This window comes from Quercus lobata, chromosome 2 (genome assembly GCF_001633185.2).
Source record: "Quercus lobata isolate SW786 chromosome 2, ValleyOak3.0 Primary Assembly, whole genome shotgun sequence".
Taxonomy (NCBI): domain Eukaryota; kingdom Viridiplantae; phylum Streptophyta; class Magnoliopsida; order Fagales; family Fagaceae; genus Quercus; species Quercus lobata.
This window is the reverse complement of record NC_044905.1, coordinates 92,821,628-92,843,575: the sequence shown is the minus strand read 5'-3', so window position 1 is coordinate 92,843,575 and position 21,948 is coordinate 92,821,628. Positions and strand designations below refer to the sequence as shown.

Here is a 21,948-nt window from a genome sequence, read left to right as displayed (position 1 = left end):
GGCAGATAGAGTTACAAGCCCAATAAACGAAAGGGCATTTAAAAACATTGCTCAAAAATTACAATAGAAAAGCCAGGGTTAAGTGGCAGGAACATCCTTAGAGACCCTGTCAGCTTTATCCTTGGCAATTTGTGCCACATCTGAAGACTCGGCAGGGATAGTGACGGCTGGCTGGGCCAAAATAACTCCGGCATCATTAAGCAAAGAGTCCAAATTAAGGGGTCCGTCACCTTTATCAACAACAGTTTCACGAGCAGGAGTCATCGGCACGGGGGCATCCATGGTAATTCCGGATAGATCCAACTCTGGATAAGCTGACACTACTTGCTTCAGACAATCGTCGAAACCTATGACATAATAATCAGCGCAGGAATCGACAAATGACTGGGTTGTCTTGAATTTTTGGACCGCGTCAGTCCCAGCCGTCTCTACTTGTGCACGTAAGGATGAAACCTCCTCCTCAAGCTTCTTCTGCTGACCCTCAGCCTCTCCCAACTTCTCCTTTGCATCCTTCAGATCGGAGTTTAAGAGACGGACGGCCTCCTTATATTGTGCTTGCTGATCCATCAGATTGGCGTTATGCCTCCTAACCCGAGAAACGACGCCTTCTTTGGCCACGCACCGGTCTTGAAGTGCTTTTACACGAACCAAGGCCTGAATGAAGTACAACCGTCAGCCACAAAGCAAAGTAAACATTAAATTGATCGAAGTAAAAAACATACCCGTTCTATGTCAAAGAAAGCTGACGCCCCCAGGTCTTCCGTCCCTAGCTGAGCACAAGGATCCAGATCCGTCTGTTTTATAAGAGATTCTACCCCCTCGACAGCATAATCCTTGTGGGTCAGCAAGCAACGGGGTCCCCCAGTGACGGGACCGGAAGAGGTCATCATTCCTTTCCCAGCACCGTGACTAGACTTGGGAGGCGACTTCGTGGAAGGCACATCCCCTGCACTGACGGCTACCTTCTTAGAAGGAGGATCGTCCTTTCCGTCAGCCTTCCTCTTGACTGAACTCTTCAAAGAGGAATGAGGGGTTGACGCCCCTTCTTTTCCCTTGGCTTTCTCCTCCTCCTTCTTACGGGCAGCAGCAGCCCTCACCCTTTGCTTCGCAGCTTCCATCTCTACACAAAATAAACTGACGGATCAGTGATAGCCGACGAAAGAAATAAACCGACGGGTCATGTAAGGCATCGACTTACGTTTACGAGAAAATTCTTCCAACTTCCGAGCTTCAACCGTCGGCTCTGGACCCCCACAATACAAATGGAGAGTGTCTAGGGTGATCAAGTCCCTACACTTCCGTTGCTCAAGCGGTATGCCAAGTATCCGACGGATGAATTCCCTTTATTCGTCAGATATCTCCGGGCGAGCGCTAGCTGAAATAAAAGGGAATAGACGGTTTTAAAAGAGACGGTCTTAAGGAAACTCCCTGATAAATGAAAAGAAACGGTAGGAAGAAAGACAAGGGGGCAACCTGACTCCCTAATATAGGCCCAAGTGTTATCAAAATAACCGCCGGGCAGTGTATCCCACTCATCTAGGCGGCACACCCAGTCCGTCCCTTTAACAAAGAAAAATCTATTCTTCCAATTTCTATTGGAGTCCGGCATATCAGACACTAATCTTAAGCTCTTCTCACGTGGAGCAAAATGGTAGGTCCCCTTGGCAGATACTTTATGCTGGGGTCTGTAGTAATAGAAGAACTCGTATAGCGAAAGGTGACGGTTCCCTCCACTCAAACGACCCCAAAGGATCTCAGCACCAATAAAAATCCTCCAGGCATTCGGAGCAATTTGGCTGACGGACAATCCCAAGAAATCCGCCAGCCTACGGTGTAAAGCCGTCAGTGGTAATCTGAGGCCTGCAGCAAACATGGCGTCGTACATCCCCACATCAGCAGTCCTCCCTGTATAACACCTCTCGTTTTTTCTAGGGAGACGGATAGGAATGTGGTCTGGGATTTGGAAACGGGTACGCAACTCGTTAAAAACTCTGTTGCTCATCTTTGGGAGGAATTTATTGACGGCCCACTCCTCCGGGAGGATGAAGGGACGGTTACCTCCGGAACTCCCTGAAGTTCCATCACAGGACGCTTCATCACCTTCATCCCCATTTCCGTCACTACTAACCTCGTCACCTTCATCCTTACTCCCGTCACTATCCGACTCCTCGTCGCCTTCATCCCCGTTCCCATCAACAACAATTTCCTCGTCTCTCCCCTCGACCTCAACCTCACTTAACACTTTATCCCTAACTTCCTCAACATGGTCTTCTACATCAATACTAGGGGACTGGGCTGACGTTTCCTTTCCTGACGATTCAGAAAAGCCGTCGGACTCTTGACCTGAGCCAAAGAATTCGTCGTAGCCCGCTCCATCGCGGACTGACGACTGATCACTCGACGTGTCAGTTGACATCTGACTACCTACAAGTGACGGATATACTCTAAGTTCCTAGACTGACTTTGTTTTTTCAAGCAAAAATAAAAAAGAAAGAAAAAGCAAAGAGAAGGAAAGAAGAACTTACAGGTGAAGCAGATCTTGAATGGATGGAACGACCTTGAAAGTGACGGTATTGATGACAGCTGACGGATCAAATTGGAAGTAAGGGTGACGGATTCTCTCTTGAAAAATCAGCAAGGTTGAAATGGTGAAACGAGGCAAGGGGCGTGGTATTTATACAAGAGAGAAAACGCACAGAAGACGAGGCGACGCCCGTGCCCAGAAACGAGGCTAACGGCTGAGTGCCACGTGACCTTGCATTTAATAGCTCGAAGATCGAGGAGTCATTCATATTTGGTTTTTCTCTAATCATCTTCTCATTCTAACTCCACATGCCGACGGTCTTGGGCGTCGAACATGTAGAGTAGGGGGCAACTGATGAGGATAAAAGAAAAGCCTAACCACACGGACGTAAAACCGACGTTTTAGTACATTTCCTTTGGGCGTAACTGACGGCATAAAAATCTGACGGTCATAGAGTCGGCTGACTCCATGGTTGACGGCTCCAAGGCTGACGGCATAACAAAAGTGAGGAAGGTAAATTGAAGCTGACGGACCGGGCACAAGTTTACTGCTTCCCAGCAATATAATCAAGAGCCCATAAGGAAAAGATCCCGTAAATTTACGCTCAAGGGACTCCTATAAGGAAAGGAATCTCCCAGTAAAGAGGTCAACCTTCTACTTAGTTATAAAAACCCACAGCACCCCTCACAACTAAAGGTTTACGCAAATTTACCCTCTCTAGCACTCATAGAGCAGTTGAGAATAAATTCTAACTTGACCTTCGGAGGGTGTTTGGCCGGTACCACACGGTACTCTCTGTTAGTTACTTTTCTTGTGCAGTGCCATTCGCGGATCGTACGAGGAACGTGTGACTCACTGGTGGTATTATTTTCGACATCATCAATATTATTTTAGCTAATTTTTATTTTTATTTACCATATTTTTAGTAAAAAAATTTTAATTTTAGTAAAATAAACAAATCTCAAATAAACCCTAAGTATTATCTAGAAATAAGGTCAAAATTAAATGAAAGAGAATAATAAGAGCATTTTTTTTTTTGCTAAACAGAAGCGTAAGAGCATTAGTACTGAAAGAGTACATTAATTTCATGTCATTTATTTGTTTTATATATATATATATATATATATATATATATATATATATATAGATGATTGTATTTAACGAAAAGTTTTTTTTTTTTTTTTTTTGAGTCATTTGACGAAAAGATCTACTGAACATGGAATATATTGCGTTATCCTCATGACGTTTTTATCGTATATGAATTAATTAAACCGACCACCAACATAGTCCAGGTACATCCATCCCTTGGTTTACTAGGTACTATCTAGGAATCTAGGGGTTAAAATTGAAGGGAGGAGGATAGGAAGAACAATAATTAGTATCGGTGCAAACAAATGGCTAAAATGCTATATTTAACAATCAAATAATAAAGTGAGCTGCATTAGAGCATCCATAGCAGTTATTATATAAAAAATGTTATTTTGACACACTAAAAATTCACTTTATTATTTTATCACATTATTTTACAACATCTCATTTATCAGATGTTTTATCATTCAATTTTATATATTAAAATAATATAAACATATTAAAATAATATTTACAACTCATCAAACACAATCAATAGCCACCACATTGCTGCCAACAACCAACAGCCACCACCACACAACCACCACATTCTCCACAACCTAAAACACAATTCAAAACAAACTCCTAGCCCACCAACACCAAATCGGAATCTCCACCACCACCACCGCCTTAACCACAAACCCACCGCCTCTACACCCTCACCCACACCCACTTCCAAACCCAAAACCTTCATAATCCAAGTCAACCCAAACTCCAAACCCACCATCCCCCCACACTCTCCGCTACCTCCACGCCACTCGCTCCCCTCAATTCCTCGGCCTCAAAACCACCAGCAACTTCAGCCTCCTCAAAGAGTCCAACTTTGGCTCCGACCTCGTCATCGCCGTCATCGACACCGACATTACTCCCAACCACAAAAGCTTCAATGACCAAGACCTTGGACCCATACCCACCCACCGCTGACCCATCCATCAGAACCCATAGTCTAGCCCATCCGAACCCACCCACCTCCGTCAGAACTGAACCCAGCCAACACAATCTGAACCCAAACATCACCGTCTAAACCCACCCATCAAACCACAACCCCCCCCCCCCAAAAAAAAAAAAAACCAGAAAAACCATTGCTAGAGAGAGATTGGCGTGGAAGAGTAGTGAGGGTGAGAGAACAAAATATGAGAGGTTGAGAGAGAGAGGAAAGGATTGGGGTTTGAGAAAAAAAAAAGAGGAAGAGACTGACGGAGAGATGAGAGAGAAAGATGAATAAAAAAATAATAAACCATATGCCATTCGATGTCCGTACTGTGCCAAACTTGTAAGGGAACTGTTCAATGTTGCAAAAATTTGACACATTTAACACATCTGATAAAACTCCGTTTTTTGTGTTTGGTGTGCCAAATGTGCCATATTATAGCATTTAGCATTTATACAACAGCTGCTGTGGATGCTCTTAGTAAAGAAAAAACTAAAAATTTTAGCTGTTGAGCTCCAGTGCACAGCCATCTTTGTGTGCACAATGTAGCTCAAAAGTTAAACAAAAAAACTATGTTTTATTAGCATCTAGCTCTAATTACGTACTAGATGCCTGCTGGTTGCCTTTTTTTTTTTTTTTTTTTTTTTTTTTTTTTTTAACTAAAGGCAACATTCTAAAAAATAAAAAACTAGAGGCGATTTTTTTTTTTTTTTACTTTTTTTTTTTCTGTGCATGATTTTTTTTTTTTTTTAAATAAACTTTTGTTTTGCTTTCCTTTTGGTTGTACTTATTGTTTATTGTAGTGGATATATTATTTTATTGTATTGTTCATATTGTTTTAATATGTTAAATGTTAAAATAAAATCATTGATGTTGGGTGTTTTGTAAAGTGGACTGGTAAAATAGATAAACTAACCTTTTGTAGTGCCAAATTGTTAAATTTTTGGCATCACTAATGTTATGCTTTAGCATCAAGGCACAAAAAGAGCTAGTAACCGGTCTTGCAAAATCTTACAATTGTAAACCAAAATATATTATTTAAATCCCTTTTCACCTTTTATTTTATCTCCCCTTTCAGCCCTTTGTCTTTCAACTCCTCTCTCTTTCTTTCTCTCACAGTCACAGTCACCCTTTCTCTCCGATGGCACTGCCGATGACCTTTTCTGGGTGAGATCATCGTGGTCAAGGGGCTGAGGATTGCTAATCGAATTTTAGTGGGTTTGCTTGGTGGGTCTGGGGCTGAGGATTGTAGTGGATTGGTGTGGTGAGCCGTGGGTTTCTGGCGGTGGAGATCGGTGAGTTCTTGTGGATTTCAAGCGATGGAGATCAGTGCGTTCTTGTGAGTTTATGACAGTGGAGATCAGTTGGGTTTCTGGGTTTCTAGATCGATCAATGTGTTCTTGTGGGTTTCTGATGGTGGAGATCAGTGTGGGTTTCTAAATCGGCAAGTTGTTGTATGGGTTTCTGGGTTGGTGGTTGTGTGTGTGGGTTTTGGTAGTTGGCATGGACTATTGTGGTTGTGGTGGTGGTTGCTGACCGGTGGTCGGTGGTTTACCAAGATGTGAGTGGCGGTGGTAATGATGATGTGGTTGCCAGTTGCTTAGAGGAAAAGGGAGGAAGAGAGGAAGAGGAAGAATAAGAGAAATAGTAAAAAAAGAATAAAAAAGAATATTTAAATAAAGTTGCAAAAAAAAAAAAGAGTTTGGGATGTTGGGTGTATTGTAAAATGGTATGGTATAATTGATAAAGTAACTTTTTGAGATGGTAAAATAGAATAAGATAGAATTTTCGGATGAGAATGCTTTAAAAGTAAGACATTCTAAAGATGTTCATATTATAAAAATTACTTTAAAGCTTTTAAACACTTACATTTTTTTTAATTAATGTAAAATGTTTAAATTATATCTGGAAGTTTTTGTAATAGAGTTTCTGTAGGGTCTCGTTTTTCAGCCCAATACCACACGATGGGTGGGATCTTGGACCAGCGGGCTCAATACAATGAATTTGTAGAGAGTGGGCTAAAAGGCTAGGCCTTGGTGAACGGACAGTCGTTAGTCATGGTGTTCATAATGATCGCACAGAGGTAAACTGAGCTTATCCAAGAAGACTTTCTCCTCGGCACGGCCTGGGTGGCTCCGGTTCTTGGACCTAGTCCCAGCCCCCTTTCTGGAATGCTTCTTCCTCCTTTTATACTAGCTTTTTCCCCCCTCTCGAACATCCACGTGTAGGTTTAGCTTTATAGGGCTGATACTTGTCCCATCAGCCCATACCCAAAGTGGTTGGGAGTGGTTGTAAAAGCTGAAAAGTATGGCTCTGTTAGATGCAGAGTACTTAATTGCAGTAATGACAGCTTTTCCCTTATTCTTTGTCGTTTTAGTACTTTTCCTGTTCGGCAAAATGACCCGGAATGTCATCACCAGGACTGAGTTGCTCCCTTTGCCCTCGGCTATATTTATGGCCAAGGAGGGTCCTTCCCATGGCCGAGGAGGATCCTTCCCATGGCCAAGGAGTGGACCTTCCTTGGATCGGGCCTTGGGCCCAGCGCAAACATTGACATGGGCTTCTCGGTTTTATACCCCCCACAGTTTCAATTATAGTAAACTATGTAAATGTATGTGTGTTTTCCATTAAAAAAAAAAAGAAAAAGAAAAAGAAAAGGATTTAGATCCTCTAAATTTCCTAGGATATTCTACCAAATAGATTTCCTTAAATCTTAACCATTTTTTAATGATTTAATGATCTAGATTTTGCCATATTAGCATTCCATTAATAATAATCTTAATTGTTTTGTTTGCAATATTATTTTATTATTTTAAGAGTATTATTAGTGGAATGCTAATATGTCAAAATCTAGACCCTTAAATCATAAAAAAGTTGTTAGAATTTAAAAAAATTTATTGGTAAAGTACCCTAAAAAATCTAGAACATTTATATATAAAAAAAGAATGTAAATAATATTAATATACCTCACATGGTAGAACGTGTTAGATTGACAGTTGGGGCTATCCATTTTTCCTATTATTGCATTTAGCTAGGAATTGTCAGGTGTAAATATTTATTATAAGAAAGAAAAGTAAAAGTTTTGGGGGGGTTACAATTAGCTTAATTGGTAAAGTAAAGTTTCTTATGATTGAATAAGGATTTAGAGTTCGATCTTCGCTTTCACCAAAAATTGATTGGTGTCATGATCTGATGATAAAAAACTATTATAAAAAACGAACACCAACCAAAAAAATAAAATATTTGATAAAATCTCTTTGACAACAATGTATACATTATTATTTAATTAAGAGTATTATTTATTATACACAAATTATTTTACACAAACGAAAAAAAAAAAAAAAAAAGTTTATTCCCTTAACTATTACAGCAACCCCCTTCCAATCCCACCCTATTCTGCCCTCGGCCTGTCAAATATCCTTACTGCACAACTAGTTTTGCCTTAACTATCTGCCCTATTTATTAAGGGCGCGGATTACGTCCAGTGCCTCTAGTGCACTGGATCCGTTGCGATCATGACACATATCCATCTTTAGACACGTGTCATGATCGCAACGAATTCAGTGTCACAAGATATTAAAGGTAAGCTACACCCATTTACTAAATCTCTAGTGTAGCAATCAACAAATGTGGAAGGGAAATTCAGCAAATCCTATATAACTTCTATACTAGACATCTAGATATGGAAGCATATCTCTGTGTCAGCAGCAAGCTGGGAACCATTTTCATTACCATTTCCCAAGAAGCTGAAAGTTGTACAATTAAACTAGGGTGCCAGTGCCGCTGCAAGAACAATAGAACAACCATTGCAATAGCTAATATAGCAATATCTTAATCATAATTTTAGGAAATCGCAGTTTTAATAATCAGGATGAGTTTATAATAAAAAAAAGGGTTATGATAATGGGTACTTTTAGAGCAATTATTAATAAATCATTTTAGGAAAGTTTTTATATTGCATTTATGGAAAATTAAAAAAAGTTGTCAATACATTAATTGTTTTTTTTTTTTTTCCTTTTTCTATTAAAACTTTCTTAACATAGTTTACTAAAATATGTTCTTAAGACATTCATTAACATTTTTCATAAAAAATATTTGATCTTTTTTTTTTTTTTTTGAGATAAACTGATAGAATTTTATTTGATATTGTAAGACACGTATACAATAAGGATCCTGGGCCATTACATATCTTCCCCCACAAACATATCAACAGCAAAAAGACTACAAAAAAGAAAATCTCCTTAGTGGCTCCCCTGTTTCCCACTACTACAAACAGGGGGTGACATACATACATTCATGCCGAAACTATGTGTCCCGCCACATCTTGAGTAGCAGACAGATTTTTTTAAGTCTCTAATGTCGCTAATGCTCCGTCCATGATTGCCTTGGGGTGTGCCTGAGTTTTCTCAAAATATACCTTGTTTCTTGCATTCCAAATTGCCCACGACAGGGTCGCCCATATCTCCATCTCTTCCTTTGGCAGTTTCGTCCCCAACATCCGAAACAAGTGGAAAAAATCCTGAACCTCATTGCTGCACTTTTGCACCCTTCCTCTCACCATTGCCCATACATTTCTAGCAAAGGGGCACTCCCACAACAAGTGAGCACATGTTTCTGCATGTTGACAACACAGCTCACACCTCGGATCCACCTGTACCTTCCTTCGCCTAAGATTTTCCCGTGTAGGTAATATGTTTGAGCACGCCCTCCACATGAAGGATTTCACCTTTGGTGGAACGTTCATTGCCCAAATCATCTTCCACCACTTCCTATCTTCTTGTGCCCGTGAGTGCTCAATTTCTGTTTGTTGGCGAAGTCGCATCGCCACCTTGTACGCTGATTTCACCGTGAATTCATGCTTGCTATTTTCCTTCCAAATGAGGCTGTCCCTGGACCGGTTACGACAAAGAGGGATTGCCAGGATATTTAGTCTAGTCATTGGTGCAAACTTTTCCTCAATCTTCCTTTCATCCCACTGCCAGGTATCTCTGTTAATAAGGTCAGCCACTCTTAGCGTGTGGTCCACCTCCCCATCGAAGACAGGTCTGTGTGGCAGCCAGTTTGATGATGCAACCCGAATCTAGCTTCCATCCCCCACTCTCCACCTTGAACCCCTTACGATAACTTCTCTAGCAGCAATTAGGCTCCTCCAAACAAAGGATGGTTTATGGCCCAATTTAGCGTCCATGAATGAGCAGTTGGGAAAATACCTTGCCTTATAGACACGGTAAAATAGGGAGTGCGTGTGGTGCAGCAAACGCCATGCTTGCTTAGCTAGCATAGCTAAATTAAACGCATGTATATCACGGAACCCCATACCTCCCTTTTCTTTTTGTGTACATAGCTTCTTCCAATTTACCCAGTGTATTTTCCTTTCATCCTTTGTTTGTCCCCAATAATATTTTGACAAAATTGAATTTATTGAGTCCCCCACTGTCTTTGGAATCTTGAACATGCTTATTGTGTAGGTTGGAATGGCTTGAGCAATTGTCTTGATCAAAACCTCCCTTCCGGCTTTTGAGATGAATTTTTCCTTCCACCCCATAACCCTCTTGGTTATTCGTTCCTGCAGCTCTTTGAACGTAGCTACCTTTGATTGTCCCCCCACCATTGGTTGCCCAAGATACTTCTCACAATCATTCATAATCCTTGCACCCAACATATTCTTTATAGCATCCTTCACCTCCGGTTTAGTATTTTTGCTAAAAAATAAGGATGTCTTCTGCCTATTAATTGCTTGACCTGAGGCTGCCTCATATCTCCCCAATATGTCTAGGAGGCGCTGACACTCCTCCATTGATGCTTCACAGAATAGCAAGCAGTCATCTGCAAAGAGAAGATGAGATACACATACCCCACCTGTACAAGTTAACACTCCATGTATATGTCTGGTTTCTGATGCCTTCCTCATCATTCCTGATAACCCTTCTGCACACAATAGGAATAAGTATGGTGAGAGCGGATCTCCTTGCTTTATACCCCTTGATGGTTGAACAAAACCCTTCAGCTCCCCATTAATCAAAATTGAGTACGTGGCTGTCCTCACTGTTTCCATGGCCAGTTCCACCCACCTTTCATCAAATCCCAACCTAACCATCATTTGACGAAGAAAGCTCCACTCCACCCTGTCATATGCTTTACTGATGTCTAGTTTGACCGCCATCTGTCCCTTTTTTCCAGTTCTTTTATTTCGCATCCTGTGTAAGATCTCAAAAGCTACAGATGTATTATCAATAATTTGTCTTCCAGGCACAAAGGCACTTTGATTGTCAGATATTACATTAGGCAAAATAAATTTTAGTCTATTTGCCATGACCTTTGAGACAATCCTAGATATTACATTTTCCAAACTTATAGGACGAAAATCAGCCATATACAAGGGTTCATTCTTTTTTGGGATAAGCACAATGTGGGTATAATTCATTTTCCTCAACAAGTGACCCGAATGTAAAACAGACAACACTGCATTTGAAACATCACCCCCCACCACATGCCAAAATTTTTGGAAAAAGAAAGGGGACATACCATCGGGTCCAGGGGACTTTGACGGGTGCATCTGAAATAGTGCTTTCTTTACCTCTTCTGCTGTATAAGGTTGAAGCAATTGCTGGTTCATCAATGGTGTGACCACCCTATCCACATTCTCCACCACGGGTTCAATTGTGGTTGGGTTTGATGTTGTGAATAGTTCCTCGAAATAGTCCTCAGCCACTCTTGCTATACCCTCATCAGTTTCATGCCACTGCCCCCCTCCATCAAAAACTCCAACAATATTATTTTTTCGCCTTCTTTGGTTAGCTCTTTGATGAAAGAACTTAGTGTTTTTGTCCCCCGCCTTCAACCATATGGATCTTGATCTTTGGCGCCAATGCAATTCCTCATTGTATAGCATGGAATTTATCTCCTCCTTCACTCTTCGAATCTCATGCCAATTTTCATTCCCATTGCTCCTTGTAAGCTCTTGTAATAATTGATGTTTCTCCCTTATTAAGCTTGTGGAGTAGCCAAATGTTCTTTTGCTCCACTCCACCAATACCCTTCGACAATGCTTTATTTTCTCAAACAAGATATACATGGGGCTACCCATGGCTTGCATATTAGTCCAAGCTTGTTGTACTATCTCCTCACACTGTGGATGTGTCACCCACTTTTCTTCAAAGCGCTTTGGGATCCTCCTCTTCCTCCCTGTGTGTCTCTCCACTTGGGTATTGAGCAAGATTGGTACATGGTCTGAGTATGAGGAGGTGAGGTGTGTTACCTTGCTATGAGGAAACAATTCACGCCACTCCAATGTTGCACATGCTCGGTCTAGCCTTTCTTGGACAAATGCTTCTCCTTGGCGTCCATTTTCCCATGTGAACATATTTCCTGTAAAACCCATATCAATTAAACCACAATGCAACAATGTACTTCTAAAATTCTGCATAAGATGCTCCGATCTAGGTAGGCGGCCTTCTTTTTCCTCCGATGACAAAATCTCATTATAATCTCCAATGCACACCCATGGTGATGAACTTCGTGTACTTAAGTGTTTTAATAAATTCCACGATTCATGCCTTAGGTGTTCTTCTGGTTTCCCATAAAACCCCGTGATACGCCATGGAGATGTTGCATTATTAAGGATTAATGCATCAATGTGATTCTGGGTATATGTTTGTATATGCAAGTCCACCTCCGCCTTCCATAACATTGCCAATCCACCCCTTCTACCCAGACATGAAACAGCCAACATAGAATCAAAGTGTAAGTCATTCTGAAAACGTCTCATTTCATTAACGGTTTGTTTTGTCTCCATAAGGAACAAAACTTTGGGAGCTTTTTCCTCTACTAGATAAGTGAGGGCATTCACTGCACGTTGGTTCCCAAGCCTCCGGCAGTTCCAGCTTATGATAATCATTGTCCTCGGCGGGGCTGGGAAGCAGCCTCCGCCGTTGTAAATGTGTTTTGAAATGCATCCTGAATTTTTGTCTTCTTATTTTCCTTCTTCCCCGTGGCTTCTGTGTCTTGGTTCAAATCTGAATATTCCCTTTTCCCTCCCACTTTTGCTACACTCCTTTCCTCCCTTTTTCCCGTATCTGCCTCCTTCCTCTCCACTCTTTTCCATGTTGCTGTGTTAGGTTTAGTTTCAGCCCTTTTCTTTTCCTTTGTTCCCGTTACTGCATCACGTGCCTAGCTAATGGGCTGCATGTCACGTGGTTTTGGGCATTGATTATTCCCCACTTCAATAATCAGTACACAGAATAATTGCTCCCCCAAAATCTCGGTTTTTTTATCATTATGTCCTCTTTGAATTGCCGCCTCTTCCTTATTTATCTCCTGAATTGCCGCCTCTTCCTTATTTGTCTCCTTAATTACTTCCTCATGTGTTTGCAGCTGTGTAACGCGCCTCTCTGTAACGTCTCTCCCCCATTCAAGTGGCTCAATTAATTCCATATCCGTCCCTTGATTGTCGGGCTCTCCCGACCTGCTACCCGAGTTCCTTTGTTGCGGCATTGATTGCGGTGTCTCCCTCCTCTCACGGCCTTCTTTGTGCGCCTCCTCCCTCCTTGGTTGCTGGTTGTTTCTGGTTCTCTGAGTCTCTTCCGGCTTCCGAAAACCGGCCTTCAACCACTCCCCATATTGATACTCCTACCCCTCTTCGTCCCATGGCATCTCACAAAGTTTTGCTTCATGTTCGATCCTTCCACACTTGAAGCAAAAACTGAACATTCGTTCATACTTGAAAGCCACCCACACTACGTCTCCCTCGGGGTTCATAATCTGACTACCACGTCGGAGCGGCTTATCCAGTGGGATTTCGACGCGAATTCGAAGGAACCTAGCTTGATCGGAGTTTGAACCTTTCCAATCTACTTCCACTACCCTTCCCAGCCCCCTACCAATCTCTTGCCCTACCTCCTCACTGAAGAGATCAAAAGGCAATCCCCATACCTGCACCCACAGAGGGCAGTGAGTGAAAGTAACCTTGTTCACCGTCATTCCACGCTCCCATCGCCTCAGTAATAGAAGCAAGTTATCGAAGCTCCAGGGACCATTGTTTAACACCCACTGCACCTGACTTTCCATAGTAAACTTGAATTGGACAAGGTCGTTTCCAACATCAACAATCCTTAGGTCCGAACCAAACTTCCAAGTATTCCGTAGTAGATTTTTTGCCGCTCTCTAGTTGATCGGTTTTGTAGTTAGGAATCTCCCAAAGAGACTAAGTGAGCATTCCTCAATGATTTTTTCCCTTTGGCTGGGCCTGACCTTGATGATTTCACCTTCCTCTGTTGTTAGTTTGATCCGTTGCAGTTTTTCAATGAATTCAGAATCCATATTGACCCTTCTGCCCACACAGAACAATAATCTCGAATAGTAAAACTACCCCGCGTACTGACTCAGGCAGCGGAGTAAGGAAAAGCTCACCTTTCGTGAGAGAGAAAACTCACCTTACATGAGAGGAAATCAATTCTGTGGGAATTTATGAATGAATAAAAAAAAATATATATATATTTGATCTAATAAGACATGAAGGAGTCAAAATTTTAATTTAAGGAAGGCAAGATTAAAAGACAAAGATGAAATAAAAAATTAAATATTTACTCAAAATCTTTATTTTCATACAATATATATTTTCATGCCTAATGTCAATTTATTCGTTTACCCTCAACTATTTTTCTTATTTTAAAATTCGTGCATGATATTTTTGTTGTTAATAATGTAATATATACCTTGATATAAATATATATTATATATATATATATATATATATATATATATATATTTATATATAAAATGATATATACTGTAATCTTTTATTGTAGGTAGCATAATTAATAGTACACAAGTCAAAGTCAATCTCAAGTTTAGGCATTACTATTAAACAATTCAAGCTTAAACATATTACTATGTTTGTCAAGGTGGTTAGTATTAGAATTGATTTATATAAACTTAAAGTTTGTATTTATATAAACTTAAAATTGAATTTTGTAAGTTTGTAATAAATTCATAAGATGTCGTATTGTTACTTAATTTATTTGATAATATAAATAGTTACTTTGTAGTAAGAAGTTGGTAAATCTAAGTTTAATTATTAATTATTTGCATAAATTTGTGAAAGGGGAAAAATTTAGCTATGGTGTTTATTATATATAAAGAAATAATAAGTTGATCAAGTAGCTTGTGAATGAGTTAAAGTTTGTTCGATAAAAAAATGAACTAAACTTGAACATGTAATTTAGCTTGGTGATAAGCTCAAGCTTGGCTCATGATAGATCGAAATAAAATTAAATGAAAAAATCCTAGACTTCTAATAATGGGCTCTACTAGACTTGTTAATAGCCCTAGTTACTAGCTTTGGTTCAAGTCAAGAGAGAGACTTGGATTATCTTGGCTTGGCCAAGAGAGTTGCCAAAGTAAGTAATTAAGCTTCGTTTTGACAAGAACAATTGAATTATTTCATACCAATCCTAAACCAATACAATATACCTCCTTCTTCCATTTCACTTACAATTTCAAATTGTTCATATCCATTTGTACTAGCATTTTCATTAGGTTTGTATGTTTTGGGTATTTTTATAATTTCCTTTGATTTCTTTAGGCTTGATATGAAACAACTCCAAGAAAGGTAGTTTGACCCTCTCATGGGACCGAGGCCCCACGATTTGGATCGGGGTAGACCCACCTCAAGGCAATGCTCTTAATGGTGGTCAATAGAGGCTAGGGTGCATGTTAGCAGCATGGTGCTAATGTGCACCAAGAGGAAAAGAGAGAGGACCTTCTCTTTCAGTTCCTAAATTTCGCTTGAGATAATAGTTCTCTCTTTGTTGATGATGAAAGTGTGTTTTATTTCTTTTTAAATATCGAGGTTGATACATGAATAATATCTATATGGCATGAATCTCTCTCTTTCTCTCTATATATATATACACATACTCTCATTAATTATTAGGATAGTTTACTATGAATTCAACTCTATTATCAACAATTTACTCTATTTAAATTCTATTGCCTAATGTTGATGGCCAATTCTATTTTAACCCAATATACATATTTTGTAACCTTTTTTATTATTATCTCAAGTGTGCCCAAGCCCATGCATTTTAAATGGAGATTTAAGGGAATGCGGTTTAAAAGGTACAATAAGGCCTATTTAGGCTTTTTCATGAGCCCAAAACATAGATTTTGTAAAGTGGGCTAGGGCTCCTTGCAAAATCTGAGGACCCATGAAAGGAACCACATTCTGGCTTTTTTCATGCAAAAATCATCCTATAAAGACAATTAAATAAATAAAATTTTAAGAACAAAAACATATTGGGTAAATAAAAATAAGTAAATATTTAACTTTAACATACTATGACAATGAGTCAATGAAATATTAAAAACTTATAACTATGACTATTATGTAAATGAATTAGATATTATCTTCAAATTATATTACCAAATTCAAGTGCAACTTAAAACTTTCACATTCTTGAGTAAAAGACAAGATTGATATTAAGTGAGAATTTTAATTTAATGCTAAAAGTTGATTTATAAGAAAAAGCTCAAGATAATTGTGTGTCATTAACAACAACTCATAAAATTGATTGTAATTATTTTTCCACAAGAAGAGTCATCCAACTTTGCATATTACCATTTTAAAAAGCAAGGGAAAAAAAAAAAGAAAAAAGCTAACTTCTCTATTAAAAGAAAAGAAAAGGGAATAGGTTGGGTATGAGTTTACCTGTTTTTTTTAAACTTTGTTTTTCCCTTAAGATCAAGTCAGATTAATGAATTCGTGCCCAATTTTGTGAGATTCCATATTCTCTTTATGATAAGTTTCTATACTCTCATTAATGATTAAAATAGTTTATTATGGATTAAATCTTGTTTATTCTATGTCAAATTCTATTAAATTTCAACTTAAATTTTTTTTTTTCTATTATAAATTTTTCATGGCCAATTGGTGACATGGTTTGATAAAAGTTAGGTTAATGAGGGGACTAGAATAAAATGAGCACAGCCCATTTTAACATATAACACATGGCCCATATTTCCCAGCCATAGGTGACAAACTCACAGGTCCAATCTCAGAAACCCAACTCTCAAGAAACCAAAAAAGCAAAGGAATCAGCAAAAGCCCCCTGTAGTGTGAGTTGTTGTGACTCGAAATCCAAGCCATGGCTCTCGAAGCTTACGCCTCTCGAAACCCAGACACAGTCCACGCCGACGTGCTCTCTAAAGCCAGACAAGCTTGCTACAAGGTCCTTCCTCTTTCTCCCTTCTTCTTCTTCTCTCTCTTTTTTATGTTCTTTGTTTTCTTGTTTGGGGTTTCATATTTTATTTGTTTTGTATTGTATATGATAAACTCCTCAGGCTCGCGATGCTTTCTACGCGTGTTTGGATAAGGAATCCAATAAGAGACCCACTGAAATCGCTTCCGTCGGGCTCTTATACCCATCTGAATGCAAAAACTCCAGGGCCGAGTTTGACAAACACTGCCGTGCTTCTTGGGTAAACCCCAAAACAAAAGTGTCAAATTTTAGTGCCATTGTTTCATGGGGATTTTAATGTTTTATTATTGTTACTGTTGTTTTGTTTTTTTTGGAATGGTAGGTGAAGCATTTTGATAGGCAGTACTGTCGGAACAGGAGGGTGCAGAGGCTTTTGGATGACAAGGACTCGAGGCGAGGTCCGTTGATGCTTCCACAGCCTTATACTTTTAAATCCTCATAGAATTACGACTTTTTATGACCATTTGGCTTTCTGGGTCTTCTTTAAAACGTGCTAGTTTTGTTGGGTTTTGATGGATTTGCACTTGTACAGTTATCAAACAATAGGATTTGCATTTTCTGGATTGTTATCAAAGTATATGATGCTTGCCTTTAAATCTGAATTATGATGTTTCTTTATGTTTAACAGATTTTTTTTAATAGTTTTGATTGCTTTGTTTTATTTTATTGAGTTTACCATTGGTTTGAGCTTTAGGAGGAAAAAAGTTTTGTAGGAGCAGGGAGTATTTTAAGTGAATAATGCCCTTATTAGGTTGAGTTTTATCGATTTTGGCAGGGGTTTAAATCTTGACTTGGCCCCTAAAGAAGATGGAAGCTAATATCATTGTCTGTTACTGCCTTACTTGGTGAAATCTTGCATACCTTATTCAGCTTAGAGGAAGGGCTCTATAATGATATAAGGAGTCTGTTATTGTTTGGCATATTTTGTTGTTGCCAATAATTGGAATGTTGTGTATTTTGAGATGTATTCCTTCTGTAAAGACAAAACGCATTTGTATTTTATGATGTTAATTTTACTTCAATTGTTGCTATGCTCTTCATGTTGTCCATCTCTTACATGGTTCTGGTGCAACTTACCTATTAAGGCAATTCAATGGAAACCTGTATATCTCTTATTTCCATTGCCCGTGTAGCTGTCACATAGCTTTGTTTGAGTTGGTTTAGTATTGAGTCCTTGTGAGGTGTGTGCAGTTGTCCACTGCTTTGACATTATTCTTCTCCTTTTTATACGTATATGTTCAGTCATTCCATTTGTTTGATTTCATGCTTTTAAAATTCTTTCTTTGTCAGTTATTTTGAGGGGAACTAAAGGCACATTATCAAAATTAAATATATGAGCCAATGCCAGTAATGATATTTAGATGGAGAAGATGGACTTCTTGTCTAATTATGCCAATGATGTCATATTTTTTTATTATAAACTTTTTTAAGTTTCACACACCCATGAGTTTTGAACCTCACATTCCACCCATACTTGTGAGAAGAGGGAAGTACCATCTGAACCAGGGTTCATTGGCCCATTAGGTAATCTGAATGTCAAATGCAGCTCGTGGAAATCATTCCTCATCCCACCCCCCCCCCCCCCCCCCCTATTTCATTAGTGTGAGTAGTTCAAAGTAAAATAAAAAAGATCTCTTTTATGAGGTAAAATTAATCTAGTGACATGGTCTAGGTTTAAGCCAAAAATTTGTTCTAAAAAATAAATGATACTGGAAGCCCAACCAAACTGTCACCATATATCTTGATATAATCTGAACTATCTTTCTATTTAAACTTTACTATTTGGTTTTGTTGCATAGACCATATCACTATATTAATTTAGAACTTTGAAGCGAGGGTGGAGTAAGGCTTCTATTTTTGCGGTTTTCTAATTTTTTGGGTTATGGAAAGTTCCAGCAAAGAATCTAGTTTTAAATGCATTGTAGTGCACTTTTTTACCTTAATTTATCAAAAATAGATACTCGGCAATTGTTTAATTGAACTTTGCTTTCTAGAGATTGTTGGAATTCCTGTAGAAACTAGAAAGCTATTATACCAACCTTTCCAAAATGATTGTAATATTATTTAATTTCCTCTTTTTTATTTTTCATTACTTTATTTGGGAGATGATTGCTTGTCCGAACATATTATGCTGCATCAATTACTTCTCGACTTAGTTTCTAATTCTTTTAGATTCCCAGGTTTGGAGAATGCTGAAGGCATTCTTTACAATACTATTGCTTGTAATGAATAATACTAATGATGGCCATGAGGGGGGAATTAATGAAAGTGACATGAATGAGTGTTGGATTTGATGATTAGGTAGGTTACACATTTTGTGATTAGGTAGGTTACACATTCTTTGCTAATGATTTGTATTGGACTTTAAATATTTGTGCATTGTCAATCTGCCCTTGTTAGGTTGTTTAAAACGTCTGCTTATGTTACAAATGAGGAGATTAAAAATTTGAGTTTGACCAAGGGGGGGTTTCATGTTGATGAAAGTTGTTGGGATTATGGACCAGGAAGATGTCCTTAACTCCTTATCTGGAGGAACCACAAGGAAGGGAGCATCAGCTGCCTATTGAGGTTGAAATTAAATGACATAGGAATGCACTTAGTTACTCTAGGAATTCCTGTTAGATATAAACCTCATCATCAATATCTCTATTGATGCTGTTGAGGAAGATGTTAAAAAAGTTGTGATGGACTCTTTCCTTCTAGACATAGCCGCACTTATTTGCTTGCTGTGACACTTACATGGAAAGCCTAGCTTGCGTTTTCAGAAATTATCAAGAGCGGTATGCGACCAATATGTATGACAACTTTGTATGTTGCTCTACAGACTGAATATGTAGACTGAGTATGTATGACAACTTTGTATGTTGCTCTCCAAATTGATTAGGCATTGGTGATTTTGAATGTGACCCATTTGAAAGTGAAGACACTGAATTCTTCCTGCCTGATAGAAGTTGTGACTTGGGTGTTTTATTTTGGCAGCTCTACTAAGAGGATAGTCTTAAACAAACAAGTCTATAATTATGTGATTAAAAAAGATTTGATTATTAAGAAGTCCTAGGCTCTTAGCTTAATAAAGTGACAGAAAACATGCTTTCTTTGCAGCATTTAATTTATAGGATGGTGAATAGAGCTTGTCAAGAAAGACAACTCAACAGAAATGCCTAAATTAATGACTCAGGATTCACATAATTCCTCCTGCCACTGTTAGGGGACTCTTATGTAATAGAAGGGTTGCATAATTGGGGCATGAGTGGTAATACAGTAGGGTATAGAACTGGTAGAAAAAAAAATGTCAATTAAGGAAATAACAAAGAGTCTATTTATTTAAAAAAAGAAAAGAAAAAAGAAGATGAAGCAATAGAGAGTATGATCTATAATAGAATAGAATAACAAAAAATAATACACATGACCGACATTGATTAATCTGCTGAGGATTCATAGTAGACTTCAAAATTTTGGATTAAGGCTTTGTTATTATTGTTGTAGAGGTATAATAGGAGGGTACTCTCTAGTTGAATTGGGAAAAAAAATTGTTTTGAATTTCTTGATAATTTTTTTACAAGTAAATTTCTAGATAAATTATGCAGCCTTATCCTTTTATTTCCTTTCTAAATGTCACTAATTTGTTTATTTGACCTTTCTCTAGGGTTAAGAACGAGCCAAATAAAGTCTAGTATCAAACGTTCAAGATTGTTCATTTAATTTTATTTCAAATACTAGTAAAGCTTATGCTTATTATCAAATTAGATTACATGTTCAAACTTAGTTCATTTTCTTATTGAACAAACTCGAGCCTGTTCACAAGCCATTAAAAATTTTACCCACTAAAATCTATGCTAATAGTTAAGAACTAAATTATAGTTGAAATTATATTATTTGAGTTAATTAGATAGAATAATTTTTTGTCTATGAATTTATATAAATTAGATTCACTAACCTCATCCTATTTAAAATTATATATAATTTTTATTGCAAATAGGACTATTTATATTATTAAAAAAATCATAAATATTTGATATTTTATGAATTTATTTACAATCGTACATAATCCGATATTAAGTCTATATGAAATAAGTGTACTTTAAAACATATATACATATAAACATATAATATTACATATATACTTAATTGAGTCTTGGCAAGAGCTTTGTAGTTTAACTTAGTTGACATTTCCTAGTGTTTCCAATAGAATCATTCAAGTTCAAATTTTCCCTATGCCAACTACTATTAAATTTAAAATAAATAAATAAATAAAAACAACAACATACTTATTTATATTCATTTATTTAACAAACAAGTCAAGATTAAGTTCAAGTTTAGGCTCGATTATTAAACAAACCAAACTCAATAATAATGTATTTGGGAACTTGAGACTCAAGGGTTTTTATTTTTTATTTATTTTAAGGCAAGTTTAAGTTATTCATAAACAGTTTGGTTCATTTATAGTCATGTCTGTATCTATGATGTCTATGCGCTTTGCTTTTCATAACCAGCTCCCCCTAACAGGGCTTCAAGTATTAAGGATGAGGCCCAAAGCGAGTTTTTAGAGGTTATTTGCATGTAAAGAAGATATGTTTCCGGCTTCAAGTATCAAGGATGAGGCCCAAAGCGAGTTTTTAGAGGTTGTTTGTATGTATAAAAGATATGTTTCCTTTTTCTTGGACCCCAAATTTAAGAGCCTGTATTATATGGCGTAAGAGAGTGTCGTTTGGGTTGAAGTTTAGACGATTAAGAGCCCGTTTGGTACATATACTTAAATAATAATTTTCAGTTTTTTAACAATATTATACATATTTTTACACACTTTTTTACCCATACATATTTTCAAAAAATACAAACAACATTACTAAAATAACATTACCGAATGGGTCCTAAAGTTTGAGAAATTGAGATAGAGAATGGGCCTTCTTTCTTTGTACTTGTCCAATTTAGTTATAGCCATTTGACTGTACTCACTTGCAAATATAGGCTTTTCGCTGATCCACATGAAACAATGAAAGCTTCTGTGCATTACCATGGGCTAAAATCTGGGCTCGTTTTACATACAAATTATGATAGTCAACCCATTACAGGTATACAGCCACCTTTTAATGATTATTCCATCGTAA

General features: G+C 38.0%; 2 protein-coding genes across 3 annotated transcripts; one reads left to right on the top strand and one right to left on the bottom strand.

Annotated features, from left to right (window-relative positions):
- Positions 1–13,211: 13,211 nt before the first annotated feature.
- LOC115973852 lies at positions 13,212–13,649 on the bottom strand. The gene has a single exon (XM_031094093.1). The coding sequence runs from the start codon at positions 13,647–13,649 to the stop codon at positions 13,212–13,214; it is 438 nt and encodes a 145-aa protein (XP_030949953.1).
- A 2,963-nt stretch (positions 13,650–16,612) lies between these two features.
- On the top strand, positions 16,613–17,961 carry LOC115957487 (cytochrome c oxidase assembly factor 6). 2 transcript variants are annotated; one of them, XM_031075749.1, is made up of 4 exons: positions 16,615–16,810; positions 16,923–17,060; positions 17,163–17,238; positions 17,616–17,961. In XM_031075749.1, exons 1-4 carry the CDS (start codon positions 16,727–16,729, stop codon positions 17,621–17,623), a joined length of 306 nt encoding a protein of 101 aa, XP_030931609.1. In that variant the 5' UTR covers positions 16,615–16,726; the 3' UTR covers positions 17,624–17,961. The 2 variants fall into 2 exon arrangements, with proteins under 2 accessions (XP_030931600.1, XP_030931609.1); XM_031075740.1 differs by lacking the exon at positions 17,616–17,961 and having other exon boundaries at positions 16,613–16,810; positions 17,163–17,479.
- Positions 17,962–21,948: the final 3,987 nt, after the last annotated feature.

Bases quoted from the DNA above. Each gene is read 5' to 3' on its own strand.
- LOC115973852 (XM_031094093.1), bottom strand. From the start codon at position 13,649: ATGGAAAGTCAGGTGCAGTGGGTGTTAAACAATGGTCCCTGGAGCTTC.
- LOC115957487 (XM_031075740.1), top strand. From the start codon at position 16,727: ATGGCTCTCGAAGCTTACGCCTCTCGAAACCCAGACACAGTCCACGCC. The intron at 16,811-16,922 runs GTCCTTCCTCTT...TAAACTCCTCAG, and splicing joins CCAGACAAGCTTGCTACAAG to GCTCGCGATGCTTTCTACGC. The intron at 17,061-17,162 runs GTAAACCCCAAA...TTGGAATGGTAG, and splicing joins AACACTGCCGTGCTTCTTGG to GTGAAGCATTTTGATAGGCA.